Genomic DNA, 26,310 nt, shown 5'->3' with positions numbered 1-26,310 from the left:
AACATCTACTACAACATTCATTAATATGATTTCAAAAGATATTTTTGTCCTGATTTACATGCGTTCGTGTAGTGTACACAGATATATTGTCTAATAACTTAAAATGAAGTCTTACTCTTGTATATTGGGGGAAGGGGGGAATGGGTATAGGTTTGCAGGGGGCTGTGGGCATGTGTATCCGTGTATGTGGAGTTTAGAGAAGGGCCTGACCAGCTGAATCCAGCCAACAGACCAGATCCAGCCAATGGACTGTATTTTACCCACCCCTGTTCTAAAGCAGTGTTTCTCAACCTGCGGGTTGCAAGAATATATAAAAGGACTGTGAACAAACTTAAAAAAATACATCAGCAAAACTGAAGAAATGGATTCTCCTTTAAAGGAGAAAAAACATGGAAAACCATGGTTTTTCCCTCGCAGGCTGGCAGTTTCAGCCTGCGAGGGGCTGCTTGGGGCTTCCTCTGCCCCACAGACACCCCTGCCCCACACACTGGGGGCCTGGGGTCTGGATGGGTCTGGGTACAAAAAAAAAAAAAGAGGTTGAAAACCACTGTTCTAAAGGAATAGAGCCCAAGTATTACCCAATAACCAGAATGCATTATGCAAATATTACATATAACATATGCATGCAAATATTACTTGCAACGTCCTCACAATTTAGTCTGAATCAGATCTTTGAACATAAGTCACCATATAAGTGTGTGGGCAGTGCAAATCAAGGCCCCCATGGTGAGGGAAGGAGTGGGCCAGGGGAAGTGGCAGGGGCAGGGTGTATGGTACCCAGGGCAGGGAGCAGGACAGAGCCACTGGCAGCTTGCCCAGAGGGTGCAGGGTACACCGAGCAGATGCAGGCTGCTTGCTGTGAGCTTCCCCTCAGGAGCCCTGCACTGGCCTTACATCCTCTGCCCACCTGGCAGCTGTGGGGTCAGCAAATTAGCCTCCCACTGCCAGGTGCGCAGAGAGCACGAGGCCAGCGCGGGGCTTCCAGAGCACAGGCAACAGGAAGAGAGCCCAGAGCCAACAGCAGGTAGGCCATATCTGCCCTTGCTCTGCTCCATTTACAAGCTCCCTCACCTATTAAAATGGTGGCAGCGACACTTGAACCAAAGCTTTAGTTCAAGCATCTCCACTGCCATTTTTAAGCACTGGGACACTGAGAAATGTGATGCAGGAAGCTGCTGGAGTGTACCAGAAAACAAAAGGTTTATGTCAGTACTTTAAAATTCCTTGCATTATTACTAAATATTGGTTATTGGATCAGCATTGGCTGGTATGGTTGGTTGATAATCGGCTATCGATATCAACCAAGAAAACCTTTACCGGTGCACCCCTACATGCACCCTCAGCAAGTCTGCAGATAACACCAACCTGAGGGGAGTAGTAGATATGCTGGAGGGTAGGGTTGGGTATTCAGCGAGGCCTCAACAAATAGGAGGACTGGGCCAAAAAAAAAAAAAAACTCTCATGAAGTTCAATAACAACAAGTACAATCCCATGCACCATTAGAGGCTGGGAACCGACCCAAGTAAGCAGCAGCTCTGCAGACAAATGGAGAGAGTCCAGCAGAGAAAGGGCAACAAAAATGGTAAGTGAGCTAAGGCACATGACTTCTGAGGAGACACTAAGGGAAATGTACTTATCTAGTCTGGAGAAGAGAAGGCAGAGGGATTTAATAGCAGCCTTAAACTAGCTGAAGGGCAGTTCCAAAGAGAATAGAGTTGGACTGTTCTCAGTAGTGGCAGATGATAGAACAAGGAACAATGGTCTCAAGCTGCAGAAAAGGGATGTTTAGGTTAAATATTAAGAAAAATGTCTCTCACTAGGAAGGAAGTAAAGCACTGAAACAGGTTACCCAAACACGCTGTGGAATCTCCATCCTTGGAAGCTTTTAAGATCTGGCTAGACAAAGCCTTGGCTGGGATGATCTAATTGGGCTGGATGCTGCTTTGAGCAGGAGGTTGTACTAAATGATCTCCTGAGGTCCCTTCTGACCCTAATTTTCTATGATTCTATAAGACAGAGATGGTCAAGAGCAACATTTTGGGTTGACTTCTCAAAGATTCATTTCTACAGCTGGGCAGTGGATTTACACAAGACAAAGCGCTTAACTGTCATGGATATCCTATACCACAATACAGTAAATATTGTTAACTTCTACAAATGCAGCAGAAAAGAAATAAAGAACAAATGAATACAGAAAAAAACAACTTAAAAGTGATCACTTCTGGACCTGTATAAACAACAACAAATCATGTCTGCATCGTGATGTACGCTAAAGCAGACGCTCTACCTTTTCTTCCGTAACAAAAAAGTGTTGTTCAAAATGTCAGATACAATTTCCTGAAACTATGTCAGGGAAAGGTTTTGAAAAGTACTTAAGGCACCCACTTATCATTTGACAAAGCTAGCTCTTGGAGTCAAAGACATGTCTACATGAGAACAGGTGTAGAAAGTTAAGACAAATCAACTAAAAATGGAATGTCAACATGCAGAGATAAGTCTCCATGGAATCCTAAATGAAAACTTACTCCATGCTGTTATAGAACTGGTTTCTCATAAACACAGACAGCTTTTTCTGTCTTTTTATATCCATCTTTTTCTGATACAATCTAATTACAGCATGGAGTAACTCACACTTAAAGTGCCTTTCAGCATAAACTCTCAAAATATTTACAGTGAGATCCTGTAACACTTCTGCTGATTAAAAAGCTACAGATTAGTAAACTGATTAATTTAAACTCAACAGCACTCATCTATTTGCAGACCCTACAATAAAATCCAGGGAAAACTAATCTCCCACCCCACTACTCTATGCCACACAGCTTCTCAAGAATTATGAGAATTGCTATTACAGGAAATCAACTCTTCAGAATTTCATTTAAGTTCTAAAGGGCACTTCACCACCAACAGTTGGGTACAACTGTTTGCATCAGCTGCATCTCCATGATAACAACATTAAAAAGTAAAAGAAACTGTTTGTAGCTTTGAACCCAACAAGCCTGAAAATTAGGGTGGTTTATTGAAATGATATATGATTAGCTTTAGATGGGTATTCATAATGTATTACAACAAACATAGATAAGTTTGGTACTCAAGATACTAACCTATAGGATCCCATACTACTTCCTGCCTACATCTCTCCTCAGATCATGTCAAATTGTGCTATGGATTTATGTCATAGATAAACATCCAAACAATGACAATTACTTAGAAATAAAAGAAAGAAAATAAGGCTATTAATTGTTAAGATTCCCTAATGTCATGAAAGATCCAATCTTGTATATCCTTACAAGATTAATGAAAAATCCTGTTGACCATAGCAAGATTTACCAGAAGAACAAAGACTACTCATGAGTCAAAATTATTGGGTTCAGGCAGGGATGGATCCAGGATTCAGCAGAGGGAGGTGTAGGAGCAAACACCCACACTGCAGTAGTGGCTGCATTCTTGCTCCTAGCCTCCTCCCCAACAACCCACCAATGTGGGCAGGACAGACCGTGCCATAGGAGTCTCTCAGGACTTTTTTAAAAAGTCCCTGAATCAGGTAAGAATCCACGCCCCTCACCCCCTCCACATTCAAAGGCACATCCCACCCTCTACCTCACCTGCTGCTGTCCCAGGTGGGCAGGAAGCTTCAAACCACTGCTGCCTTTTTCAGCCAGGCTGCTTTGGGGCTGGGCTCAGCCATAGCTACAACAGCAGTGAGGATGGCTGGGTGAGGAGCGTTTCACACCATTCCCAATCGCAACAGAGCAGGTGCATGGAGGAGGACCTCTCCCCTCCCACCTGCTCACAGCTCCCACTGTCACTTATCCCAGCTGAACCAACCCCCAGTTCAGCCAGGCCACAGTGAGCAGCAGTGGCTTGGATGCTTCTCCCACCCCAAAGACAGTGGGGAAACCAGCAAAAACAGGCTGGGGAACAGAGGGGGGTGGAGGGGAGGGGACAGGACATGGTCTGAGCACAGAGAGGAAGGGGGGCTCTCTTCTGCTTCAGGGACTTAAAAAAAAGTCCACAGAGGCTCCAGCAGCCAGTCAGGAAGGGAATGCAGCCATGCCACTGAACTGCCCCTGGATCTGCCCTGGGATCAGGCCCTAACATAGTAAGCGATCAACATGAAGAGCCATGGCCTTGCTCTCAGTTTATAGAGCGATGCCCAAAAATAATAAAAATAGTCAGTCTGGTCAGTGTGAAAGCAAAATTATTTACACCATACCTGTTACTAGTGTTTTCTGTCCTAGTTAAACTAATTTTAGAACATGTTTAATAGCTCATCAATTGACTGATAAGCAGAGAGGTTTCAAAACTAAATTTAAAGTTTGCCTCAGTGTCATTGTGTGTCTCCTAGTTTGAGTACTGGGAGAGATAGAAAATCCCTGTTAATTTTCTCAACAACCCACCCTAAATTATATGTCATCTTTTGTCTAAGATAAAAAGTAGTAGCCTGTTTAGTGTCTCCTTGTAATGTAAAAGCTTCTCCACACCCTTGATCATCCTTGTTGCCCTTCTCTGTACCTCTGGTACATAGGATGATGTTAGCAACAGGTTACATATCACATACATTTCCTAGAAGTATTTCAGGAGTCTGCTACTCAACTAAAGGGGAAAATGTTTTTAGATGCACTGCTTATCTTGGTATTTTTAGGACCTCTATTCATAGTAGTAAATACAAGTAAAATCACATAGCAAACATTCTGCCCGACTATCCTCTCCCCATTGGACTTGTAGAGGTCCAAGGGGCCGTGTCATTTCAGATTCTCCTTGGAAGTTATTGAAGAAAACCAATGAAATGGTCTTTCTTCTATCCAGTGCACAACTGTCCTGATGACATGCATCACCTGGTGAGAAACCCTGCTTTCCCCAAAAATCCGTGTTTATCCATTGTAAAAAAGTATGTATGAGAAGAAAGCAGAGTAAAAGAAATGGAAACTCCACTTTCCAGCATAGCACTTGCTAAAAGTGGCACGTGTGCTTTAGTGAAAGGACTGGAATAGAGACATGCTGACCAGGAAAAAATATGATTTCCGTATTAAAATAAGTAACATTTGTTACCCTTGAGAAAGTCATTTACCTATCCACTCCTAGCAAGTAGGAAACTCCCCTAACAAATACGGAAATAAAACCCCTCAATCTCAGCAATGTTTAAGGTTTCACATTAAAAAGTCGCCTGCACAGCTGCAAGAAAACAATCAGGTTTTGAATGAACATAAACTGCAATGGAACCATTTGGGACACACAAGTGTAAGCTTCCAAGTCGGACAGTAGCAAAATTAAGTGTCAATCCCTTTCACTGTTCCTGTTGGGGAGGGGGGGAAAGAGCTGTGAAGGCAGAGGCTGAATTTACTCCCAGCAACCAAAGAAAGGAGAGAATTAAAGGCTCCCCAAGCAGACATGGGTCTTGGTCTAAATCCCGTGTTCTTTATTAGAGTAACTAAAACAGTTGGAAAAAATTCTTTGCAAGCTTTCGGGTACAAACACCAGCCCGTGCTCAGGCCCCAAGCAATGGGGCACAGGTGCAGTTAGCTGCTCCCTCAACAGCCAGGACGAGGGCACAGACTTCACCCCGTGAAGCCCTTTGCTTCGGCCCAGGTGAGGAGTGGGGGGCAGTTCCAGCTGAGCACCAAGCTCCCCCTCAACTACAGGGCCGGCACAGCCCCCCCGGGAGAACTAGCAGGGGCCGCCCCCAGCCCGGCCCGCACCGCACCGCACCGCACCCCGTGACGCGCGGCGCCCCCGCCGCGTCTGTGCGCTCACGTCCCCCGAGGGCTGCGGCGGGCGGCTCCGGGGAGGCGTCCCCACCCGCCCGCGGCAGGGGGGACCCGGCCCGCACCGCCCCCGGCCCCGGCCCCGGCCCCAGCCCCGGCCCACACTGACTTGAGGTGATCCAGGGAGTGGATGCTGCGCGCGGCCTTGCCGTGCCCGCCGCCCACCCAGCTGCGCGAGCGGCCGAACATGCCGGCGGCAGCGGCTGCCCGGGGGGCCGAGCGCGGGCTCCCTCCAGCGCGGAACTGCCGGCCCAGCACCCGGCAGAGCGGCAGCCACAACGCCTGTGCGCGCAGCACGCCGGGAAATGCAGTCCTCCCCGCCCCGTTCCCCGTCGCGGCCGCCGGGGGAGGACAACAATTCCCAGTGTGCACCGCGCGAAGGGCGGGGCCTCGCCTCGGAGGGAGGCGACGTCTCCCGTCGGGCTGCTCTGCCTGCCCCGCGCGGGCATTGCTAGGCCGGCGGCCGACTCGTCAGCCCGAGCCCAGGCCAGAGAGACGGACCCGCGCCTCGGCCTCGGACTTGCAGCGGGACTGGAGCGCGGGGCCGAGTGACCACTGGGGATCCTGGTTTTCTCTGATTTAAAAAAATCCCCAATTTTCAGTGAAAAAAAAAGGTAACCCCAAATACACATATTTTTCTGTGATGAAAATGAAACACCACTTATATACATACTATAAAAAAGTAAGCCCAAGTTCACATTTTCCTATTATTAAAATGAAACATCCATATAGATATGGATATAGTTAGATCTATATCCATATTTATATGTTGATATCTATATAGAGAGAGGTGTTTCATTTTAATAATGGAAAAATGTAAATTTGGGTGTACTTTTTTTAAAACTAAAAATTGGGGATTTTTTTAAATCAGAGAAAACCAGGATCCCTGGATTGACCACGACCTGCCTCTGTCTGGAAGCCTTTAATGTCTCATCATGTAGGAGGGAGCGTGGAAAGCAGAGCCCTTGGGCAAGAAGGGGCCTCCAGACGTCCAGTCCAGTGGCTCTCAACCTTATTTGTACCAGAGCCCATTTGTAAACACGGATGGCCAGTCCCACCCAATAAATAGTTTAAAAAACAGCCCAGTGTGCGTGGGGCAGGGGATGGTGTGCGTGAAGCATGGGGGCCCCAAGCAGCCCTTGGCAGGCTGGCAGCCTGCAAGGGACATCCTGTGGTTTCCCCACATTTTTGTCCTTTAAAGGAGAATCCATTTTTAAAGTTCGTTTGCAACCTTTTCATATATTCTTGTGAGCCACTTTTAGGTCATGACCCACAGGTTGAGAAATGCTGATCTAGTCCAACCCCTTGCCTCACCCCCATCCCTATCCACACCATCCTATGCAATCCTTAGTCTAAACTCTACATAAGATCCAACGTACTGTCGACACAACACAGACCTGACAGAGGTAAAGCAGGGGAACCACTGCACCCGACTGGCATATGAAGAACACCCATCACCTAGCTAGGTCTTGTGGCACAAGAAACATTTTCAATCTCATTTACTCTATTGCCTTAGATACATGTAACTAGAGTTTAAATATAACTGGATTATTCCTGGCCCATTCAACTGGAACAAATGAAAAAAAAATATTTTGTTCTGTCACAAAACCAGGGTGTTTAATTTATTCTTTCATGTATGCAGCTTTCTCCTGCACCTAGATGGGATTTAAGAATTTGGCCTGTTGCCATTTTGGATCACCTTTCATATCTCACACGTGAAACAGTGCGGGGGGGCGCACTACAAGGAGAACCTGTGACATGGGCAATGGGCTGGGTGGATGGCATACACGGGTAACTCAGCAAGTGGCATTCCCCCGCCCAGGGCTCATCCAGATTCAAAATTCAACTACTGTGAATGGGTTTGAAAAAAAAAACAACAAAACCCCATCATCATGCACATACATCTTGGGGTGTTTTTCCTCCCCTGCTTCACTTTGCACTTACCAACATCAAATTTCATCCGTCATTTTGTCGGGAAGGCCAGAAACAACCTTCAGACCTTACTGCAAGCGCTCTCACTCCTGCTGCAATGGAGCAATCTCCTCCCCAAACCCCCGTGTTGACACTTTCATTCAGCACAGGCCTGTCTTCTATTGTTTCAACTTAGCTATATGAGGAGTCAAAATAAAGTGGGTTTCAAGTGAATTAAAAATCCCCATTTAGGATTTAATAGAAAACTTGTTTCTTAGGGTTTGGCAGCCAACCACACTAAATACATTTAAATTTACGTTTTTACTTAGGTCTTGATATAAGCCCTGGTCAGTACTATAAAAAATGTTACAATGTAATGTTAAGGGCTTCATTCATCCTGATATACGCAGATGCTGTGTGTCAGATCTGGTATTACAAATGACTTGTTGACCACTTCCAGTAATGACATACTTTAATACCTTTTACAAAAGTTGGCCTTTCCTGATATATTCAGAGAAAGATTCACCTGTATCCCAACTACATCTTCATCCAATAAAAGATATCACCCTAAGAAATCCTTGCAACTCAAATAATGACACTCAACTTGCCCACAGCTGTCTCTCCAGTTTCTGTACAGTTCAAATGGCAGACCAATTCTTCCTCAGACTTGTTACAACCACCCCAGGGTCAAGGAGACAGCATATTATGTCATTGTTAAGGGCCTGGACATCAGGTTAGCCAACAGCTCAGGCAGCCTCACGTCCTTTGAAAGATCGGGTCACATGAATTGTAACGTCCCTCCATAAACTAAAAATAGGCCGTAAAATTCCTAACAGGCTTTAACCTGTCCAATCTCAGGGTCTCAGGACAGTGCCAGCGTCGCCTGCGGGCTGAGACGACGCCAGAGGAGAGGCTGGGGCTGCCTGAAAGCGAAGGCACGCAGCACCGCTATGTCTGAAGTCCCTGGCAAGGCAACAGGCTCTGACGTGCCTGTTCCCTGGAGCAAGCAGGGAAGCAAACGGACAGAAACCGACGCTGCGGCAGGACTGGCGGGGAAGAGACCGGGCAAGGGAGGCGAAGACCAACCCGGGCGGGCGGGACGATCAGGTGAAATGGGAGATCGATGCCTGTAAAAAAAAAAAGGTAGCGGAAACCTCCCCCCGTCCATCAGCGCCCCGCGCCAGCCAATGAGCGGGGCGCAGGGGCGGGCCGGCGGGCTGGAGGCAGGCGCAGAGGAGCCGAGGGGGCGAGCGGCCGAGGCTGCGGGCAGGGGGCTGGTGCCGAGGCGCCTGCAGGCGGGCGGACTCCGGGCCCGCGCCCGCCCCTGCCCCGCGCTGGCCGGCCGGCGCAGCGGCGGGACTGCGGCAGCCGGGCGGGAGATGCCCCTGAGGAGCCTTCGCCGCGCGGCAGCGCTGCGGCAGCGCCTCTGAAGCCAGCTCCGGCCGCGGGGCGGGGAGCAGCGGATCTCCCGGGCCGCCCCGCTCCCTCCTGCGCTCCCGCTCGGGCCGGGGTCGCTCGCGCCTGCTCCGGGGCTCCCATTTTTGACCTTTGTCTCCGCCGAGAGCGCTGCTCCCGCCTGCGCCCGCGCACATCTGCCGCCGGCCCCCCCGCCGCTGCACAGCTGCATGCCCGCCGCTGTCTCCGCACATCTGGATTCGCTGGAGTCTCGGGCCTTCCATGCGCTGCGGGTGCTGCCCTATATGTTTTACGTGGGCTTGTTCTTTGTCAACGTGCTGATCCTGTACTATGCGTTTCTCATGGAGTACATCGTCCTCAACGTAGGCATCGTCTTCCTGCCCGAGGACATGGACCAGGCGCTGGTGGAGCTGGGCGTGCTGTCGGACCCCGGCTCCGTGCTCTATGACACGGACAGCGAGCTGGACGTCTTCGATGGCTACCTGGAGTGAGCGGCCCCGGCCCCGGCCGCTGCTCGCCGGGGCTGGGGCGGGGGCCGGCCAGAGGCGGCCCCGCCGGCACTGTAAGTCCCCTCGGGCAGCTCGGCCCCAGCTGGAAGCCGCGGCCGCTCGTCCCGCCCCTGCTTGCCGCGCTGCGGGCCCGGCGGACGCGTGCGGGGGCGGGATCCCGCATCGCCCTGCGCCCCGCGGGCCCGGGACGGCTGCTCTCAGGTGCTTCCAGCCCGGCCCCAAACGCGGGCCGCGGCGCTGCCTGCTCCGCCCTGCGCCGCGGGGCCCAGCGCCTCGCACGGGCCGGCCCGTCGGTGCGCACCGCGCCGCAGTCACGCGCCGCTTCCCGGCTCAGCCCCGTCCCCCGCACCCAGTTGCGCAGAGCCGCCCCGCGGCGCCCGGGCTCTTGTCTGACAGCTGGCAGGTGCTGAGCAGCTGCGTGAACCAAATCCTCAAACTGCCTGGACTCTGGTCCCAACCTGCTGCATTGCTCTGTCCAAAGGCCAAGAACCCCCTATGCCTGCTTGGAGTGGGAACCTTTTTTAAAAATAGGGAACATTGAAACCTACCAGATTTACTGTTCTCCTCCACTATTGCAACCAGGTTAGCCAGCAGCAGGGGGCTTGGGTGGGCTGCAAATTGTCGGGCTTACGATCTGATGTTACACTAAACAACTGGAAAATACTCTAAGCCGGATTCTGAGCCTTTAACTCTAAAAAATGGAAACCTGATTAGTCAAGAGAAATACTATTTTCATACACAGATGCATGCTTGGTCATGCTTGGGCAGCCAAGTATATTAATAAAAATACTGACAGCTTGATTACAAGCATGTTATAAAATGGACTCGGAGAGTTTTTAGCTAAAGAATACTGAACGGACAGATGCAAAATAAATGCTAGCACCTCTTTCCAGAAATATCTTTGTATGTTGCATTTACAGAGTTGAAAGGGAAATGCTGCTATTTTTCTCCAAACAGCTACACAATTACATTTAAACATAGCAGCTATGAAGGAATGGGATCCCAGCTGTCTCACAGCAGCCGGCTTTTGCCAAAAATTTACAGATTAAAAAACTTCCTCGCAGTTTTGTCCTTTCTCAAAGTGGTAATCAGACTTTTTGCTGCAGTGCAGGTCCCCTCTTAGGGCTGAGCACTGAATGGTGAACCACCTATAATTTTCCTTTATCACACTAGAGACACTGAGGGTCTGGTAGCTACCAGACCTCTAAAGAAAATTCAAGTGCAGGATTGGTGGGTCAGTGGATGGCCTAGTAAATCGGTTCTAAACCAAGTGTAGTTGTATTCTGGTCAGTCGCCTTTGGGGTAACTCTATAATGACTTTTTATGTTTCCCTCTTGTGACTGAATTGTAGAAATTGTTTCCGTTATTCTTCTAGAACCCATATAAATTTGAAGTAACTGCTCTGTTTCAATGGATAGCTGCTCACACTTAAGCAGCAAGTGGGCAACTCCTTTGTATACAAAGTAAACTTATCTTAGGGCACATCTACACAAGATGTTTACTGCGCAGTTGACTAATTAGCTGCACTAAATATCGTGTGTCTACGTGTGCACCCCTATTAGGCTGTAGTAGATTAACTCTGTAGCAGGGGAGTGCGAAGCGAGCCCTATTTGATTGGGATTCAGATTCAGACCAAATCAGGGACAGTGATTCTATTCATTGATTCAGATCACTGTCCCTGATTTGAGTCAGCTGAATCCAAATCTGAAGAGTCGATGCTGATTTGGAGAATCAGCGATTCGGACACAGACACAGCTTTAAAAGTTTTTTCTACATACCTCGAGGTACCAGTGCGGCTCATGAACACTGAGATGCTGGGGTGCATGGAGCACTCCACAGGAATTCGGGGAGGCCCTCCATGTGCTCAGCAGCGAACCCAGAAGTGGACTGGCAGTACTTCTGGTCCACTTCCAGGTCTGCTGGGGAGCACGCTGGGCCCTCCCCTGCACCCCTCTGGCTTGGCAATCAGCCACAAGGGAACCCAGAAGGCAATCAGTCCCCCAGACCCAGAAGGCACCAGTTGTCTTGCTGGGGGCTGTAGGGGGGCCCCCCAGCATGTTCCCCAGCAGACCCAGAGGTGGACCAGAAGTGCTTCTGGTCCTCTTCTGGGTTTGCTTTCAAGCACACTGGGGAGCCCCCCTGCACTCTGTGTGCCCCAGCATCGCAGTGTTCACAAGCCACCTCCTACCTAGGAGTCGGTGGCAAAAAACATTTAAAGCTGTGTCTATGTCCAAATTTTTCTGAATGTCTCCAAATCAATTTAGACTGTTCCAATCCGATTCAGAGAGATTAAAGGGTCCTCTGATTCGATTTGGATTCAGAGATTCAGCCACTGAATCGGGCCAAACCTATGCCGAAGTGAATCAGGGACCGAAGCTTTGCACAGCCGTACTTGTAAGTACAAGTACTGTCCTGCTGTAGAGTTTTTTACTCAGCAGTGCATGTGTAGACGCTGTCCCCACTGGCTGGGGCTTGAGGGCGCTTCAGTGCGGAGGCTGCCTGCCAGCTAGCTTCACAATGAAGCACACTCAAGCCTCAGCCAGCCCCTCTGTGGCACACTGAGTTGGAGAGAGCAGCCCCAGGCTGGCAGGCTGACCCCTGGGTCCCCTGCCAGCTAGAGCTGCTCCAGCTTGGCTCAACATATTGCGCACCTAGGAGCACCGATCTGGAGCAATAGGCTCCAGAGTTTATTCATGCACACTATCTGCACTTGCAGACACATCCTAAGATTTATATATACACAACTGAAATCCATAGAAGTTATTCACAGACAGTGAAACAGAATTTGGTTAACTGGCTAAAAGATGCTTTGGCGATGATGCTTCTCCCACCCTCCCTAATAGTTAAGTACACTCACCCTGGATATTGAATAGCCGGAGTTGCTGTTCTCCTTAGCAGAAAGCGGTTTCAATCTGGATCTCCAGCATCTCAGGGGAGACATTCATGAATAACTCACTGAGATTAAAATATTTTAAGCATAATGCAGAACTGAAACATTCGGTCTAAAACAGCAGGTGACAAGAGCAAGCTCAATTTTGTTCAATTTTCTTGACAGGTTTCTCCATTTAAATAATGCTGGAAGTGTTTTCAAAGTGCTATGCATCCCAAACCCTGCCACAAGTAGAAATGAATATTCCAGATGGTTTCTTCTTGCAGCCACAGTACTGTCAAGCTCCTGACCAAATATTACCATAAACAACTACATTTTTGTTGGGCTTGATCTCCTACCCTTGGTTTTCAAGCTGTTGCTTTAAGGGCCCCAGTTCTGCAGGCAATAAAAGTACATAACTGAATGGGAGCTAATGGGAGATTTTCACATACCTTGAATTTGGTAGCCCTAACACGAGATAGTTAGGTGTGGTTACAGAGGGATTATGCTATCTTGCCATTGCTCTAGGGATGCAAGTTCAAGCCTTACCCTGCGCTCTTACAAAGGCTGCCTTCCGTTAACTTGGTTGTAACTGGGTATCTGGCTCATTGAGGCTGTCATGAAAGATGGTTGGATGTGATGCTAGCTACATTACCCTCTTGTGTGCTGCTCACTACAGAAACTATTGCATCTTAAATATACTAACCCAATGGGCTGTTGGACTCATGTAGACCTTTGACTTGAATGTCCAAGTACTCTCCCACTTGAAAATACTTAACCAGAGAAAAAATGCTAATTGTTCCACTTCACCTCTTTTTTCATGTATCCACATTAAATGATCAGGGTTTAGGGTGCCAAACTTTACTAAATATTATTTAACCACTTGGAACAGGCTCTAGCTCTTCTCATGCAAATTTTAAGCTTAGACACTTAAAAATGTATATTCAATTTATGGAGTCAGGCATCTGAAAACTGAAAGTGTTAGTGCTGAGCATCACAATACTCGCTGGAGAGTGTGTCCTAAGTGACTTGAAAACTACTTGAGGTTTGAGTTGGGTCAGAGTTGCTGGTAGAACAATAAATTCTTGGGATTAATTCTGGCTTTGTTGAATGGCATGGGAATTTTGCAATAATTTTCAGTGGGAGACAGAACAAGCACATTTTGATCAACATATATTCTGGATTCAGGTTTTTCTCTGACTGAGGTCTTCTGTCTTACAAATTACCTTCAAGAATGTCTCTAATTACTTCAGATGAATCTCAGTCCCAAATGAATCCCCATGCCAGGGCTCAGGGGTAGGATCCCCACTAAAGCTAGTCAGTTCTTTGAGTTGATTGAGCCACTTGAAGGGCTATAATAAGTTAAGTAGTGGTGAAACAAAATGTATTTTATATATAAAACTTAGCCTTTGTTTCCATCATCACTTTGCTCTAGATAGAAATTAATTGGTGACTAGTATTCTTTTAAAGTGATGCTGTATGTAAATTCTGGTTTTCTTAGCAATGATCTAGATGGGGGTGGGGAAAGGGGCAACCTGCAACACGGATGCCACAAGTGGCAGGGAAAGCCTCTGTGTGTGATGGCAGATTGGGGAGGGGATGGCAGCACTGTGGCAGATAGGGCAAGGAGCAGAAAGAATAGCAAGATGAGACAGGAAGCATAGGGAAGGAAGCAGAAAGCTGAGCAGCAGATTGGGTAGGGAAGAGGTATTGGAGTGATACTTGGAGAGGGCACCAGGCTAATTTGTGGCATGCCTACCATAAAGGTTGGCCCCCAACTGGTCTAGACAGGAGAAAATCTTTTGTATACATCACTTTATCAGGATACTTTATAAAGATGTTTCCTATGAAACAGATCAAGCAGAATGTTAGATCATAGTTATACCTTTCGGGTATATCTTTCTTTGACCTAAGGCGCTAGATATATCTACAGACCCATCGCATTCCCTAAGATTGGCCAAGAGCAACTTCCTGCAAGTAACTTTGGTGCGCCAAGTTCACTTGGCAAAAAACATCTGGGGGGCAGTTCTTGGCAGTCACTCCTCAACTTTGGAACTTCTCCCCCCTTGAGGCCCACCAGAGCCCAAGCCTGGACATCTGGAAATTCTGTAAGACCTTCTTAAATGGACAGACATTTAGCAAGCCAGGCTAGGCTGGGGTACTATCTAAGGAGATTATATTTCATATTCATTCCATTTGCTTTTACATGCTATTTTTATCTTGTACTGTAAGTTGCCCTGAGCCTCTTCAGGAAGGACAGTATATAAAACAAATAAATACATAGTATAATTTTCATTTAATGGAGATGCATCAAATCTGTACTGTGTGGTTAAAAGGTACTTAGTAGAATGTGCCATTTGAACCCCTGGTCAGATAATACAAGCATACAAAATAAAAAAGGTGTTTATATTTATCTCTTTATTTGCTACTTTATATGTATTTTGAGATATATACTCAAGTGGGTTATTAAGGCTTCCAAATTTGTGACATGATCTGCAGCAACTCTTGAAACTCATTCTCTTCAGTGGGAGTTGCATACTGTTATGGGCTGCAGAACTAGGGTCTTAAGAGGATTTTACTAGCTTTGAATTACATGGAAATTCTACTTGTGGGAAGGTTTCAGAGCTATAGCACCAAACAGCTTGAAAATGCTTCCATACCTGTTTAATTAAGAAATCTGCCTGTGCAAATTGAACAGAATTGGGCTTGCTATTTTAGATTGTGTGTTTAGGCTCTGTGCAGTGCTGGAAGAAGATTGTAGGCTTGCTTTTTTCCTTGGACCTGCCTGAAAATTAGGTATTGACTAAATATGAGATACTGCAATCAGTAAAACCCTTGAATAGAAAAATGTATTTACTTAATTCCTTTTATACAGAGCACTGTCATAAATAAGTTGATTTAATTGTAGTGAATTATTGCAAATTTCTTTTATGAGCAGAGTTCTAAATTAAATAGCTTGTGAGTCAGCATTTTTGCTGCATGCCAGCATTTTAATCCCAAATCAGAGTGAAAGGAATAATTTAGAATTATGAAGGTTAGTGCTACAAACATTAGTACCAAGACAACATTACATTTGCAACAGAAAAGATTTCTCATTCAGTACATACAAATATCAGTTAAAGACTTTTTCATAATGTCACTAGTTTGTAGGAAGTGATTGAAATCTTGAGTTCTGTTGCACACAGTCATGAACTAGGTACTTATCTGTAAACTGGGGCCTGCATTGTTTTTTCACTTTTTCACAAGTTAGCCACCCAAGATCCTGCTAAAAGATCAAGCATTATGTTAAATATATCATTAAAAACCCACCATCTAGTGCGGGTCAAGAGGCCTAAAAACCTGACGCCATTAAAATTAAACTTCCAAACTGTCAGGAAACACACTCCTCACAGCCTAAAAGTGGAGGGGTTTATCTCATCAAGAGAAGGAAAAGCAGTCATGGCTGCTTTAGGGCTACCCTCTTTTGGGTTACCAAGGTTGGCTGCCTGGAGGCCAGAAATGATTGGAAGCTGTGTGGGTGGGGGTACAACTTACCTATTTGTACAGGGAATGTGCAGTGTTCATTCCTACCACCACCAGTGGACCAGGGTTTACCATAAGTGACTGGTGCCTCCCAAGTGGGGGGGGCACCCACAGAAGCCGGCATTGGCAGTGGTGGCGGGGCCAGGGCTTGCAAGCACCTGCAGAAGCCGCTGGCGGCAGCAGGGATGGTGCTGGGGAGCACCCACAAAAGCCAGCAGCAGCATTCGTGGTGGGGGACAGCCCTGTCAGGGGGGCACGTGACCGCCATGCTCCCTCTACCAGTTGCCTAGGGGGTTTATGACTAAAATGCAGAATTATTCCACCTCACTTTTTCTTTTAGGCCTAGGAAGGATTTTTCCTCTTATCACAGGCCTTCTTTCCCCTCTCCCCCACCCCTCCTTTCTTTCCCCACAACTGGTTGCGTATGTCAGGGTCACATTGTCACTGCTTAGCAGGCTTGTAGTTCAGATGCTTGTTCCATTGAGGGGTCCAGTTCCCAGATATACCAGAGCTGGAAGTATATTTAAGGGAAGGTATCTTCTAAGGAAGCAATGGCCCCCAATGTCTGGTACAGCTGGGAGGCAATCCTGTGTGCTCATCACCTTGGATCCAGAGTAAGATGGAAGAGACCTGGAAACACAGCCCCCGGCCCCTAATTCCTCCCCCACCTTCGCCCATAAAATAGGACTGGTAGGGCCCAGCTGGGTCAAGGAGTCCAGCCCCATGCAATTACTGTCAGTTATACAGCTGCCTGTAACTCCCAAAGTCTCTAAAGAGAAATCCAGTCTGCCTCCCCCTTCACACCCCTCCAATATACCAGAAACCTGCCAACACCAACCTTAGGATCTTCAGTAGAAAAAAACCCACTAAGCCCAATGTGCTATAGGAAGAAAGCCAGAGAAACCAAGGGTGCTGCCTAAACTTCAGGGGATTTGTCCAGGGGAAATGGTTCACTGCAATTACAGGGGATTTGTTAGGGAAAACATGTCCAGATGAACCTAGGAGTGGACTGTGCTTAGTGCTACAGAGGAAGGCAAAGACCTCCACAATCTAAGACTGTCTGACCTGGGAAAAAATTCTTTCCTGACCCCACATCTGACTTGCTTTAGTTCTGAACATGTAAGCAAGACACCAGCAAGATACCAGAGATGTTTCTCAGTACTACTACATACAAACTGCATGTGTGATACGTAAGGAAGGAGCTGTCATTCAAGAATTGTGCTCTGTAGTCACTCTCTCAGGTGTTCAATGAGTTGATACCCTTGGCGCAAATATATTGTCTCAAGACAAACAGAACCAGTAGTATATTACAACCAGTGCCTCCCACTTAATCTTGGATATTTCAGAGGAAGGCTGCACATGCCCACACCCGCAAGCCTAGTTACTCATTCAAGAAGGAATAAAATTCTTCCTGACCCCTGGTAACAACCAGTGGAAGCCCAGAAGCATTGGATTAATGGATTACATGTAATAACAATATGATCCAAGAAGTATATTAAAAGCTTAAGAAGGAGAATAAATGGAAAGGAATCTAATCCAGAAAGGGCAGGCATAGCTACTCAGCCTGGCCTTCCTGGAATGATAAAAAATAATGATCTTCAGTGTGTGATTCATTATTGGGTAGTATTCCTAAAGGAGATAATGAAGTTACTACCTAATTAAAGCTTATCCTTGGCATCCTGGCCTTCTTCATAGTCAAGACAAAATGTGATCAGTAGAGTGGTGGTGAACAGAGTAGGCAAGATGTGCCCAAAGCTTAAACACTCTCTCTCTCAAGATTATATCATGAATTAGCACAGTGTCAAAAGAAAAAGAAAGTTATCTTATGCCCTCTGTGCTATTCTGACCTGTGAGAAGCAGCAGTTTAAGAAACAAAATTAGTATGGATTATTTTATTGGCATTATTATTGCTTTAAATGCTGGGGTTCTACTTTAGCAGCCATATAATTCAACCCTTGCTGACATTCCTGTATAAATGACTGCATTTATAGCATCTTGAAAAGATTTGGCTTCCTTTGTTTAAATCATGTAGATTTAGGTTCAAATTAAGTTAATAGGATAGGGTTTTTTTTAAACAGTTGAGTGGGGAGGCAAGAATTTAGTGTGCTGGTCAACTATATCATTCACACACCATTTAGTATCTGCCACTATAAATTACTAGCTTGTTCTAGTAGCCTATAGCAATATTTCAAACATTTTTTAGTCTGCCTTATGCTATACTCTGAAAGCCTAACTGCATAGGCCCCAGTCAGACAGTCACACAAACCCCTCCCCCTAACAGCTGAGGGTCATGGAAAATCCAGCACTTCTCCACAGCCACCAATCCCCACCCCATCCTACCCCCAGATCAGCCCCTGGGCTTTAAATGTTGCCCTCCTTCTCTACCCCATGGGGCTGCTTTTGAATTTCAGCAACTGAATACTGAATTCAGTAGCTTATCTAAGTCTATCCCAACCAAGCAGTTTGTCTAGTAAGAGATCTTGCCCACAAAAATTCTTGCCCCACATATTTCCTGGAGCATCCTGGCTACAACGTCACTCCGAATACTACCTAAACTCCTTATTAAAATTGTTACTTCTTTTGTTCTTTGTTACTAGTTAAGGCAAGTAGTAAAGTTGTAAGCATTTGCAATAGGGCTTTATAAGAAGACTTTCCCCTAAGGCTAGGGTCACACATTCAAAAAGCCATTCAATTGATCCAATATTTGCAGGTTAGTCCAACCTAGCTAGGCTGAACTGGTTTGTAACTGGACAGACATTTTCTCTGGACAGGAAATTCAGGCACATGCTTGCAGTGGCTCAAGCTAGAAGTCAGGGGTGCGCTAGAGCAGCCCTCCTGTCATTCCACAGTGCTGAGCTGAAGGGGGACTTGGCCAGGACCTGGCAGGACCTCCGATTAGGGAGGTCTGTCTGCACCATCCCAGGCTTTTCCCTGCTTGCTGCTCAAGGGGCGAAAGTGTTACCAGCCCCCAGCCCCCTGCTAGTACTTTGAGGCAAGGGGGGCACGCAATGCATGCATCTGTTGACCATATGTAGCTTTTCAACCTTCCTCCCTGTTTCCTTATACTGTCTGCAGCAAACTGACAGGCAAGCAAGCCAGCAGGAGGCTGATAACAGTGTTTATCACCTCATCAGCAAAACAACAGCCTCTCTCCATTAGTTCAAATTCTTCTTAAACACCTTACCAGCTGACTTGCTGATTAACTCCAAAAGCCCTAAGTGGTCACTGGTCTGTCTGCCTTTCCCAGTGACATTGGAGACACACACAGACACCTCTTGGAATTAGCCAGCATACCATATGCCTTGGGTCCCTGGGACTGGGGTCTGTGCTGTGGGAGATAGGAGGGAGGGAAGGGAGATCCCTGCTTGTCCAACAAGCAGTGAAGTGGGGGGAGGGTAGGTAGAGCAGGGGGAAGCCACGGAGAGGAGGGGAGGGGCTAGCCCTGCTGTGGAGCAGAGAGCCCTGCCCAGCAGCATCTCACCAGTTCAGTTGCAAAAGGCCTTTAGAAGAGGTGGATATAGGGTTTAGCTTATGAATCATCCCTTAGTATTCTTAAGCCACATTCTCTTAACAAAGGTAAATTAAATGAGGCAGAATGGTGCATGGCTTATAGATCTTTGTAACCAAAACCCAGCAGCTTGTTCTGGTGAATTATTAGTCTCTATAGCTGCTTATTGGAAGGTCCAGTTCTTTAGGTCCAGCAGTAACTTTGTAAGAAATATACTGAAATTAGAAGCCATGTCAAAGCGTGGACAATGTGCACAGTTAATTCCTTATGATTATACAAACAGTGATAATGATCACATGAATGACATCCATTTAAAATCATTTACCCATGACAACAGATCAAAATAAATTTTTTAATAAAGGGAAAAACTGGTAAGAACAAGCTTAATATAAGACAGACTACTCTTCTGAATCTCCTGAGTGCAATGGTTGGTCCATAGAAACACCCCTTTGTAAAGATGAGCCCCACTTCGTCTAATATATTTGTGTGTGTATGTGTGTGGTCTTATATTAAGAGGAGACTTAAGGAGACTTATGTGTTAGAGTTAACTGTTGTTAGGCACCTTAGAGAAAGTAGATCTGTATTCTGATTTGTAGAAGGCAGAGTTAGGACTTGAGCACCCAGTCACAAAGGTCTTTTCATTCCTCTTCACAAGCAGTGATGAAAAGTAGCACATCGAGGCCACTTGTCCGCACAATGAAAGCCAAACTACTAAAGGAACCAGGGTTGGTTATAGCCCCAATATTAGAATAGAAGCTAAAGGGTGGGAATGATTTTTTAACAGTTAGTGCTCAAAAAGGGCTGCTGACCTAATATTACAGTACAAACAATAATGACAAATGCATGGGTGAGAACTTTGCCCAGTCTGTTACAGAGACATAGTCCACACACTATAGTGTATATAAACCAAAGAAGAGACATTCACAAGGTTTCATTTTATTAACAATGAAACAGTTATACGAGTAAATATCAGCCCATATCTTCACCTTATTCTTAACCTCTCTCAGTGCTCTTTTCTTTCAGGTATGCTGTACCCAAATCTTATATCTTTATATCCAGATGGTAGAAATCACCTGCATCCAGGGCCATCCCTGAGGGGGGTGTGAATCGGGGTGACTACCCCAGGCCCCGCACTTTGGGGGGCTCTGCGGACAGTGCCGTACAGGCCCTGTTGCAGATGCCACACACTGCCACTGCCGAGCGCTGCTGGTTGTGCCACCGCCAAGTAGTGCCAGCTCTGGCCACTCGCCCCCCCGTCATTTCTTCTCCCCTGCCCCCCACTCCACTGGGCCCTGCACACCCCTAGGGACGGCTCTGCATCAGTGAGTCAACAGAGCTCATGTAACTCTCTCATCAGGATAAACACCTGATAAGAAGGTAGGGTGTTTTAGATACTGCCAAGCTCTACAACAATGCTCTCAGTACCATTGAGAAAGCTGGACATAAGGATAATAATTCTTGAAGTAATGGTTATTTACATATTCGTACCCCTACCAACACAACTAGCAAGTATATGCAGTGTCAGATAAATACAATACAAGTCCAAAATTATGATCTATATGATCAAATAGCTCACCTTGATAATCTGCTCTTTCTCTGTAGTACTCCTATTGACATAAAAACAAATTCTGTTACTTGGAAAATGAATTCATACCAATTGATGAATCTAGCAGATGAACAAAATAGGCATGTGCCACCTCTGAGATGCATAAAAAACCCAGATAGGTAAGCTATGAGACTGTCTTCCAAAATTTAAACAATTACCCTTTTTTTCTTTATCCATCCATAAAATGTGTTCATCTTATGAGAGCCTAACTATTAAAGAGCAGGACAGGAGCTGCGAAAGGATTCTCTCACACCTTCCTCTGAAATATATCAGACAGGAAACCCCAAGCTAGACAGATATTGGACCTGATCAAGTATGGCAAATCCTGTTTCTAATATCTGAGATATTCCTGATCCCTGATCCTTCCATGTGGTACTGATGCCAACTTATATGGGAGGACAGCACTAACATAAGATAAAAAAAAATATTCATCTGTTTATTATTTTGCACCTTTCTTTACCTTTTGAAAGCAAGGATAAGCTTGAAGCTCCCCACATTCCAATGCGTTTGTGTTACATTAGTTTAATTGACTAATGATGTGACTGGATTTACTCGTTGCACAACATTACCCTATACTGCAGTTGAATGACATCTACCTACACATTTCCTTTTAAAACCCCATGTATCACCGGCCACTGTTATTGCCTTGTGTTGTTCCAGTACAGAGTATGCATGCCCAGTATGGGAATGATGAGTTCATTCCAAGAAACCAGACCCAGTTCTAAATGACAGCTGTTGTGAAATAACAGGATGTCTAAAGCCAACACCAAAGGATAGCCTGTACTTACTGGCAGTATTGCACCACCTGATATCAGAAGAAAGGTAGCAAGCCAAAAAGAAAGAGTACAGAAGATGGAAGACCCTAGGCATCCACTCTATGGTCACACAGAAGTAACTAAAAGTCTTAAAGTGCAAAAGAATTTTGTGACTAAAGTACCATTGGTCATGACAGCTGATAGGGTGCGACTGGGGTTATGGAAGGAGAGCTTACACGCAATCAGATGCTCTGAAATGGACCCAGAACCCCAGGAGGACCTTCCCAGAAGGACTGATTTAGACTGGCCTTCATAGCAATGCCTGAATCGCCTGCACACAAAAAAACTGAAAAATCAAAAACTAACATTATCAGATGGGGCTACTCTAATGATACAAGTATATGTGAGTGTGGTGAGGTACAGACTATGAAGCACCTGCTTGGTTGCCAGCTCCTTGAGGAGATCTGTATGAAGGAGGACCTTACTGTAGCAGCAGAAAGAGCCATCAGTTGTGCACGCTTCCAGAAAAAAAGTCTAGTTTATGACAAGGACCTGAGAAGAAAAAGACTGGCCGTTAAATTCTTTTGAACACATTCTGAACCCAACCCCCAGAGCGATCATAAGGCTGTGACACTTCTGTCTCTTTAATTAAATATCAAACAACCATCATAGCCATCCTGCAGCACCTTTCCCAGGAGCAGGGCTATTAGTCCTCAGAGTCTAGTCAGATTTCAATTTCTCTAACGGCATTTTACATCTTGAGATAGTCCTTCTGTTCCAGTTGTATGTAGACGTCACTTTCTGTTTAAAATTATTATAATCACACATGAGAGTACTTCAGTTGCCAGACAAGTGGTTGTGGATATGAGTAAAACCAGGAATCTAAGTTTTCCAATGGCTAGAGCTTTTCTGAGACTTAGTAGCTCATGAAATTCAGACTCAGTAACTTAAGAAATCACTTTCATGCTGTAGAATGGTATCCCGACGCAGCAAATGCAACTAGGTATAAGGATAAGTTACCGGAGAAACAAGAATAATGCTGTTATTTTCAGATTGTATTGACACAAATATTGGTGCAAGTATTAACTGCTTACTAATTTCATAGTTCCCGAAAAAGTCAGGCCCACATATAGGCATATGCTGTACCTCACCTGCTGATATGTCAGGTTGATAGGACTTTGCTTTAAAGTATGTACTTACACTCTTTTCTTTTAGTCTTCATGGCTAGGATTGCAAAGGAAAGATGGTTATTGAAGACATATGACAGTATCTAAATATTACTGACACCCAGTAATAAAACATTTTAGTGCATGAAGAAAGTTAGATCACATGAATGCAGCAGGGTTACACATGCTGTCAAAGATAAGCCTGGCTGCTTCAAACAGCAGTGAATGCTATGAAACAGCCAAGAATTAGTACATTTTGCCAAGATCTTGTAAGTAAGGCCTTGTTTACTGTACAGTGGCGATTGTGCTGGTACCAGCCAACAACTTTTTTTTTTAAAGTAAAATGTTACACATGCTTTTATGTTGATTCTCAGGAAACAATTCCAGTTCAAATTACTGCAGAACTAGGATTTGTTTCCTATGAATTCTGGTCATGCATAAGTGTTAGAATTACACTAAAGGTCCAGCCCAGATCTCTGACATCAGTAGAAAATGTTACATTGACTTACTTGAATTGGTTCAGACCATTACTTGTCTGGTACTCACTAATGATAGTTTCAACATTAAGGAAAAGTATAAATGTCCTCAGATATGGTTAGTTCAGGATGCTTTTTGCTCGCTGTTGTGTATCATTTATTTAGTGTTGCCTTTGGAGAATAAAAGGTTAGTTTGTGTGTATAATGATGTTGTTTTCTTTCGAATAGATTTGTTGCACACTTGAGAACGCGCTAGGACCAGAATTGTGGAGCAAGTTGGGAAAAAGAAACTATGGCCTGGAGTGTTCAAAACTGGAGGGATATGCAGGAGGCAGCATGGGACAACCTGAGGAGTTTGCATCAGGATGTTTTGTCTGTGACTTTTCCGTGACCACTGGATGTGGGTGGATACTCCAACTGCTATGGTTTGCGTGTGGCACCAGGCTTCCCTAAGGAACTCTGGATGGATTTTATGGACATGTATTAAAATGGATTCTCTTATTACTAGAAACAAAGCTATTCCTTAGATTTGATAAACTTTTGAATACTATGTCACCCAAATGGAAAATCTCTATTTACCGTTCATGAAGTGTAAAATACATCACTTTACTGGCCAACAGTTCAGAGGGTCAGTTCTACCATTGGCATGTATCCTGAAATCACATAAAGATGAGTTATTTTTAGATCAGTCATACAGAAAAGGAAAAGGATTGTTTTGTAAGGTTTTCAAATTGTGAACCTTGTAGTAGGCCAGCAGGAGAAAATCTAATTTAAATCAGGAAGATTAATCATCTTACACAGGATATTTTGTGGATTGTTTACGTTCAGGTTCTTATGTGCACATAAGCAATACATTAAAGAGTGATCTCTTTCAGGTAAAAAGTGTGCAAATGAACTTGTTTGAGTAATTTACATAATGGAATTTAGCACATATTCTAGAAGATTCCTTTTCCATCCATGCCTTAGCAAACTATTGAAAACAGCTTTTTATGGAAGGCAAGAATGCATTATTACATGGCCAAGTGGTGCCTCCCAAGTCGGGGGGGTGGGGGGAGGACCAGATCACCGACAGGGGGGTGGAGGGGTCCCCAATGGCTGATCACCAAGCCAGTAGCAAAATTGGAAGTGCACTTCCACTGGCACTTCCAGTTTTATGGCTGGTGCTTCCAGGAGGTGCAGGGCTGTTCTCAGGGCGCGCATGTGCACTCGTGTGCATCCCTTACATGTTGCTAATGATGCATTACATACAAATATGAATACAATTGCATGAACAACTGGTTATTAATCATCTCCAGACTGAAACAGCAGGAATGACACAGGCCAGGACTGATGTGTATTAGCATATGCTGGTGAGAGCCAAGCATAGTATCCCAGGCATCTATTATACTTGCTTTGTCTTATTCTAATGAGGACTAAAAGCTAAACCATCTCATTTCTTGAAAATACAACTGTGTGTCTGTCCAGCAAAATCAGCTGCTGAGAAAGGCTGATGCACAGCAAAAGCATTGCCACTAAAACAGAACTTAACATTTATTTTCAGACTTCCTGTACACTGCAATTATAAATGTTAGTATTATTATCCCCAGTACGCTGCCAAGTATGTTTTTCACTTGTATTTATCTCAGCCTTCAATAAGTTAGTCTCCTTGACAGCTAAGTGGGGAAGGCTGACATTCTGCTTCTCCCTTGATTTGGAAAGGATTTAGACCGATATTCATTTGGTGTAATTTACATTGGTTTTGTACATCAATATAAGTTACAGTGGGGTCTAAACTGAGGGTTTTGAACATACAACACAGTAACACTTGCACAACTTAGATCAGTGTCTGGAGTGGATGGAAAATCTGCTCGCTCTGGCTGGTTGCTGCTTTAGCTGTGCTTTACAGTGCCTGGATAAGGGAGCTAGTAACTGCATTTTTGTTTTGAGCAAGCAGCAGAATTAAGTGTACACATGACACTTACATGGATATAACTTGCATTATTACGGTTTTACCACTGATTTTTTTCTAGGGGCAACTCTTAGCTGGGTTTTACTGACTTACGCAGGTTTATCTTCTCCTTGTTTACGCTGGTCTAAAGGCAGGATATACTGGTGCAAACAAGTTGTGGGGCCAGGCCCAGACAGATGTTGAGGTCTCCCATATGACATATTATTACAGGTATTATTACTAGATGGCAGGGAAGCAATAGCCTTATTTGCATTTAGGAAATGAATACCCCAGGATGGAAGTGGATACACAAAGCATAACCCACTGTAAGTTACATCCCTAGAATTTTGCCCGATTCTTGCACAAAAAAATACTCCATTGGAGTGGATGAAGTTTTCCTAGTTTAGATGTCTGCTATGTTTGTCTGCTACTTTTTTTACCTCGCTGTAAATGTTTTGTCTGCCTCCACCCAAGGAAACATGCTTATAGAAAGCTTTTTCCCCTACCCTTGTTCTGTTGCAGTTTATTGACATAAGCTCTCCCCCTAATGGAAGCAGTCAGTCGCTCTCAATTCCTAACCTTCTGTGCCATAAATACATTTTTTAAAACTTGCAGCATTTCCTACAAGGTACAGGGTACAGAGTTATCACACAGAAGGATGGCAATATGCACGAAGAGTTTAAAGCAACATATCTTGAAATACTGACACCTGAACTTTGGTAGCTGCCTAAACGCAGGAAGTATCGAAGCACTTCAGTTGTCTTTTCTCTCAGTGTTCTGGGCTACTTGTCATCCGACACTGGAAAATCTCACGTAACACATCGTGGTTCCAGGGGTGGCCATGGCCGTGATGCCCCCTGATGGCTCCGTGACCATGCCCTAC

The 26,310-nt window shown here is 45.4% G+C and overlaps 2 protein-coding genes across 7 annotated transcripts in view; one reads left to right on the top strand and one right to left on the bottom strand.

The window, feature by feature from the left end:
• CLEC16A (C-type lectin domain containing 16A) overlaps nucleotides 1–6,050 on the bottom strand; it is a 188,080-nt gene extending 182,030 nt beyond the window's left edge. For 4 of the 5 annotated variants that reach the window (XM_090023177.1, XM_090023180.1, XM_090023179.1 and 1 more), the window contains exon 1: nucleotides 5,872–6,049. In XM_090023177.1, the coding sequence (XP_089879303.1) occupies nucleotides 5,872–5,951 (80 nt within the window). In that variant the 5' untranslated portion in view covers nucleotides 5,952–6,049. Of the gene's footprint in view, nucleotides 1–5,871 lie in introns of all 5 variants that reach the window. The other variant, XM_090023182.1, reaches the window with a different exon arrangement.
• Nucleotides 6,051–8,878: 2,828 nt separating this feature from the next.
• On the top strand, nucleotides 8,879–24,524 carry DEXI (Dexi homolog). 2 transcript variants are annotated; one of them, XM_090024226.1, is made up of 2 exons: nucleotides 8,879–10,180; nucleotides 23,729–24,524. In XM_090024226.1, exon 1 carries the CDS (start codon nucleotides 9,299–9,301, stop codon nucleotides 9,578–9,580), a length of 282 nt encoding a protein of 93 aa, XP_089880352.1. In that variant the 5' UTR covers nucleotides 8,879–9,298; the 3' UTR covers nucleotides 9,581–10,180; nucleotides 23,729–24,524. The 2 variants fall into 2 exon arrangements, with proteins under 2 accessions (XP_089880352.1, XP_089880351.1); XM_090024225.1 differs by having other exon boundaries at nucleotides 8,881–9,651.
• Nucleotides 24,525–26,310: the final 1,786 nt, after the last annotated feature.

The sequence above is a fragment of the Crocodylus siamensis genome, chromosome 12, assembly GCF_052110815.1.
Source record: "Crocodylus siamensis isolate JL-2025a chromosome 12, ASM5211081v1, whole genome shotgun sequence".
In the NCBI taxonomy this organism is placed as follows: Eukaryota; Metazoa; Chordata; order Crocodylia; family Crocodylidae; genus Crocodylus; species Crocodylus siamensis.
The sequence above is the reverse complement of the archived record's forward strand: the minus strand, read 5'-3'. Positions and strand labels throughout refer to the sequence as shown.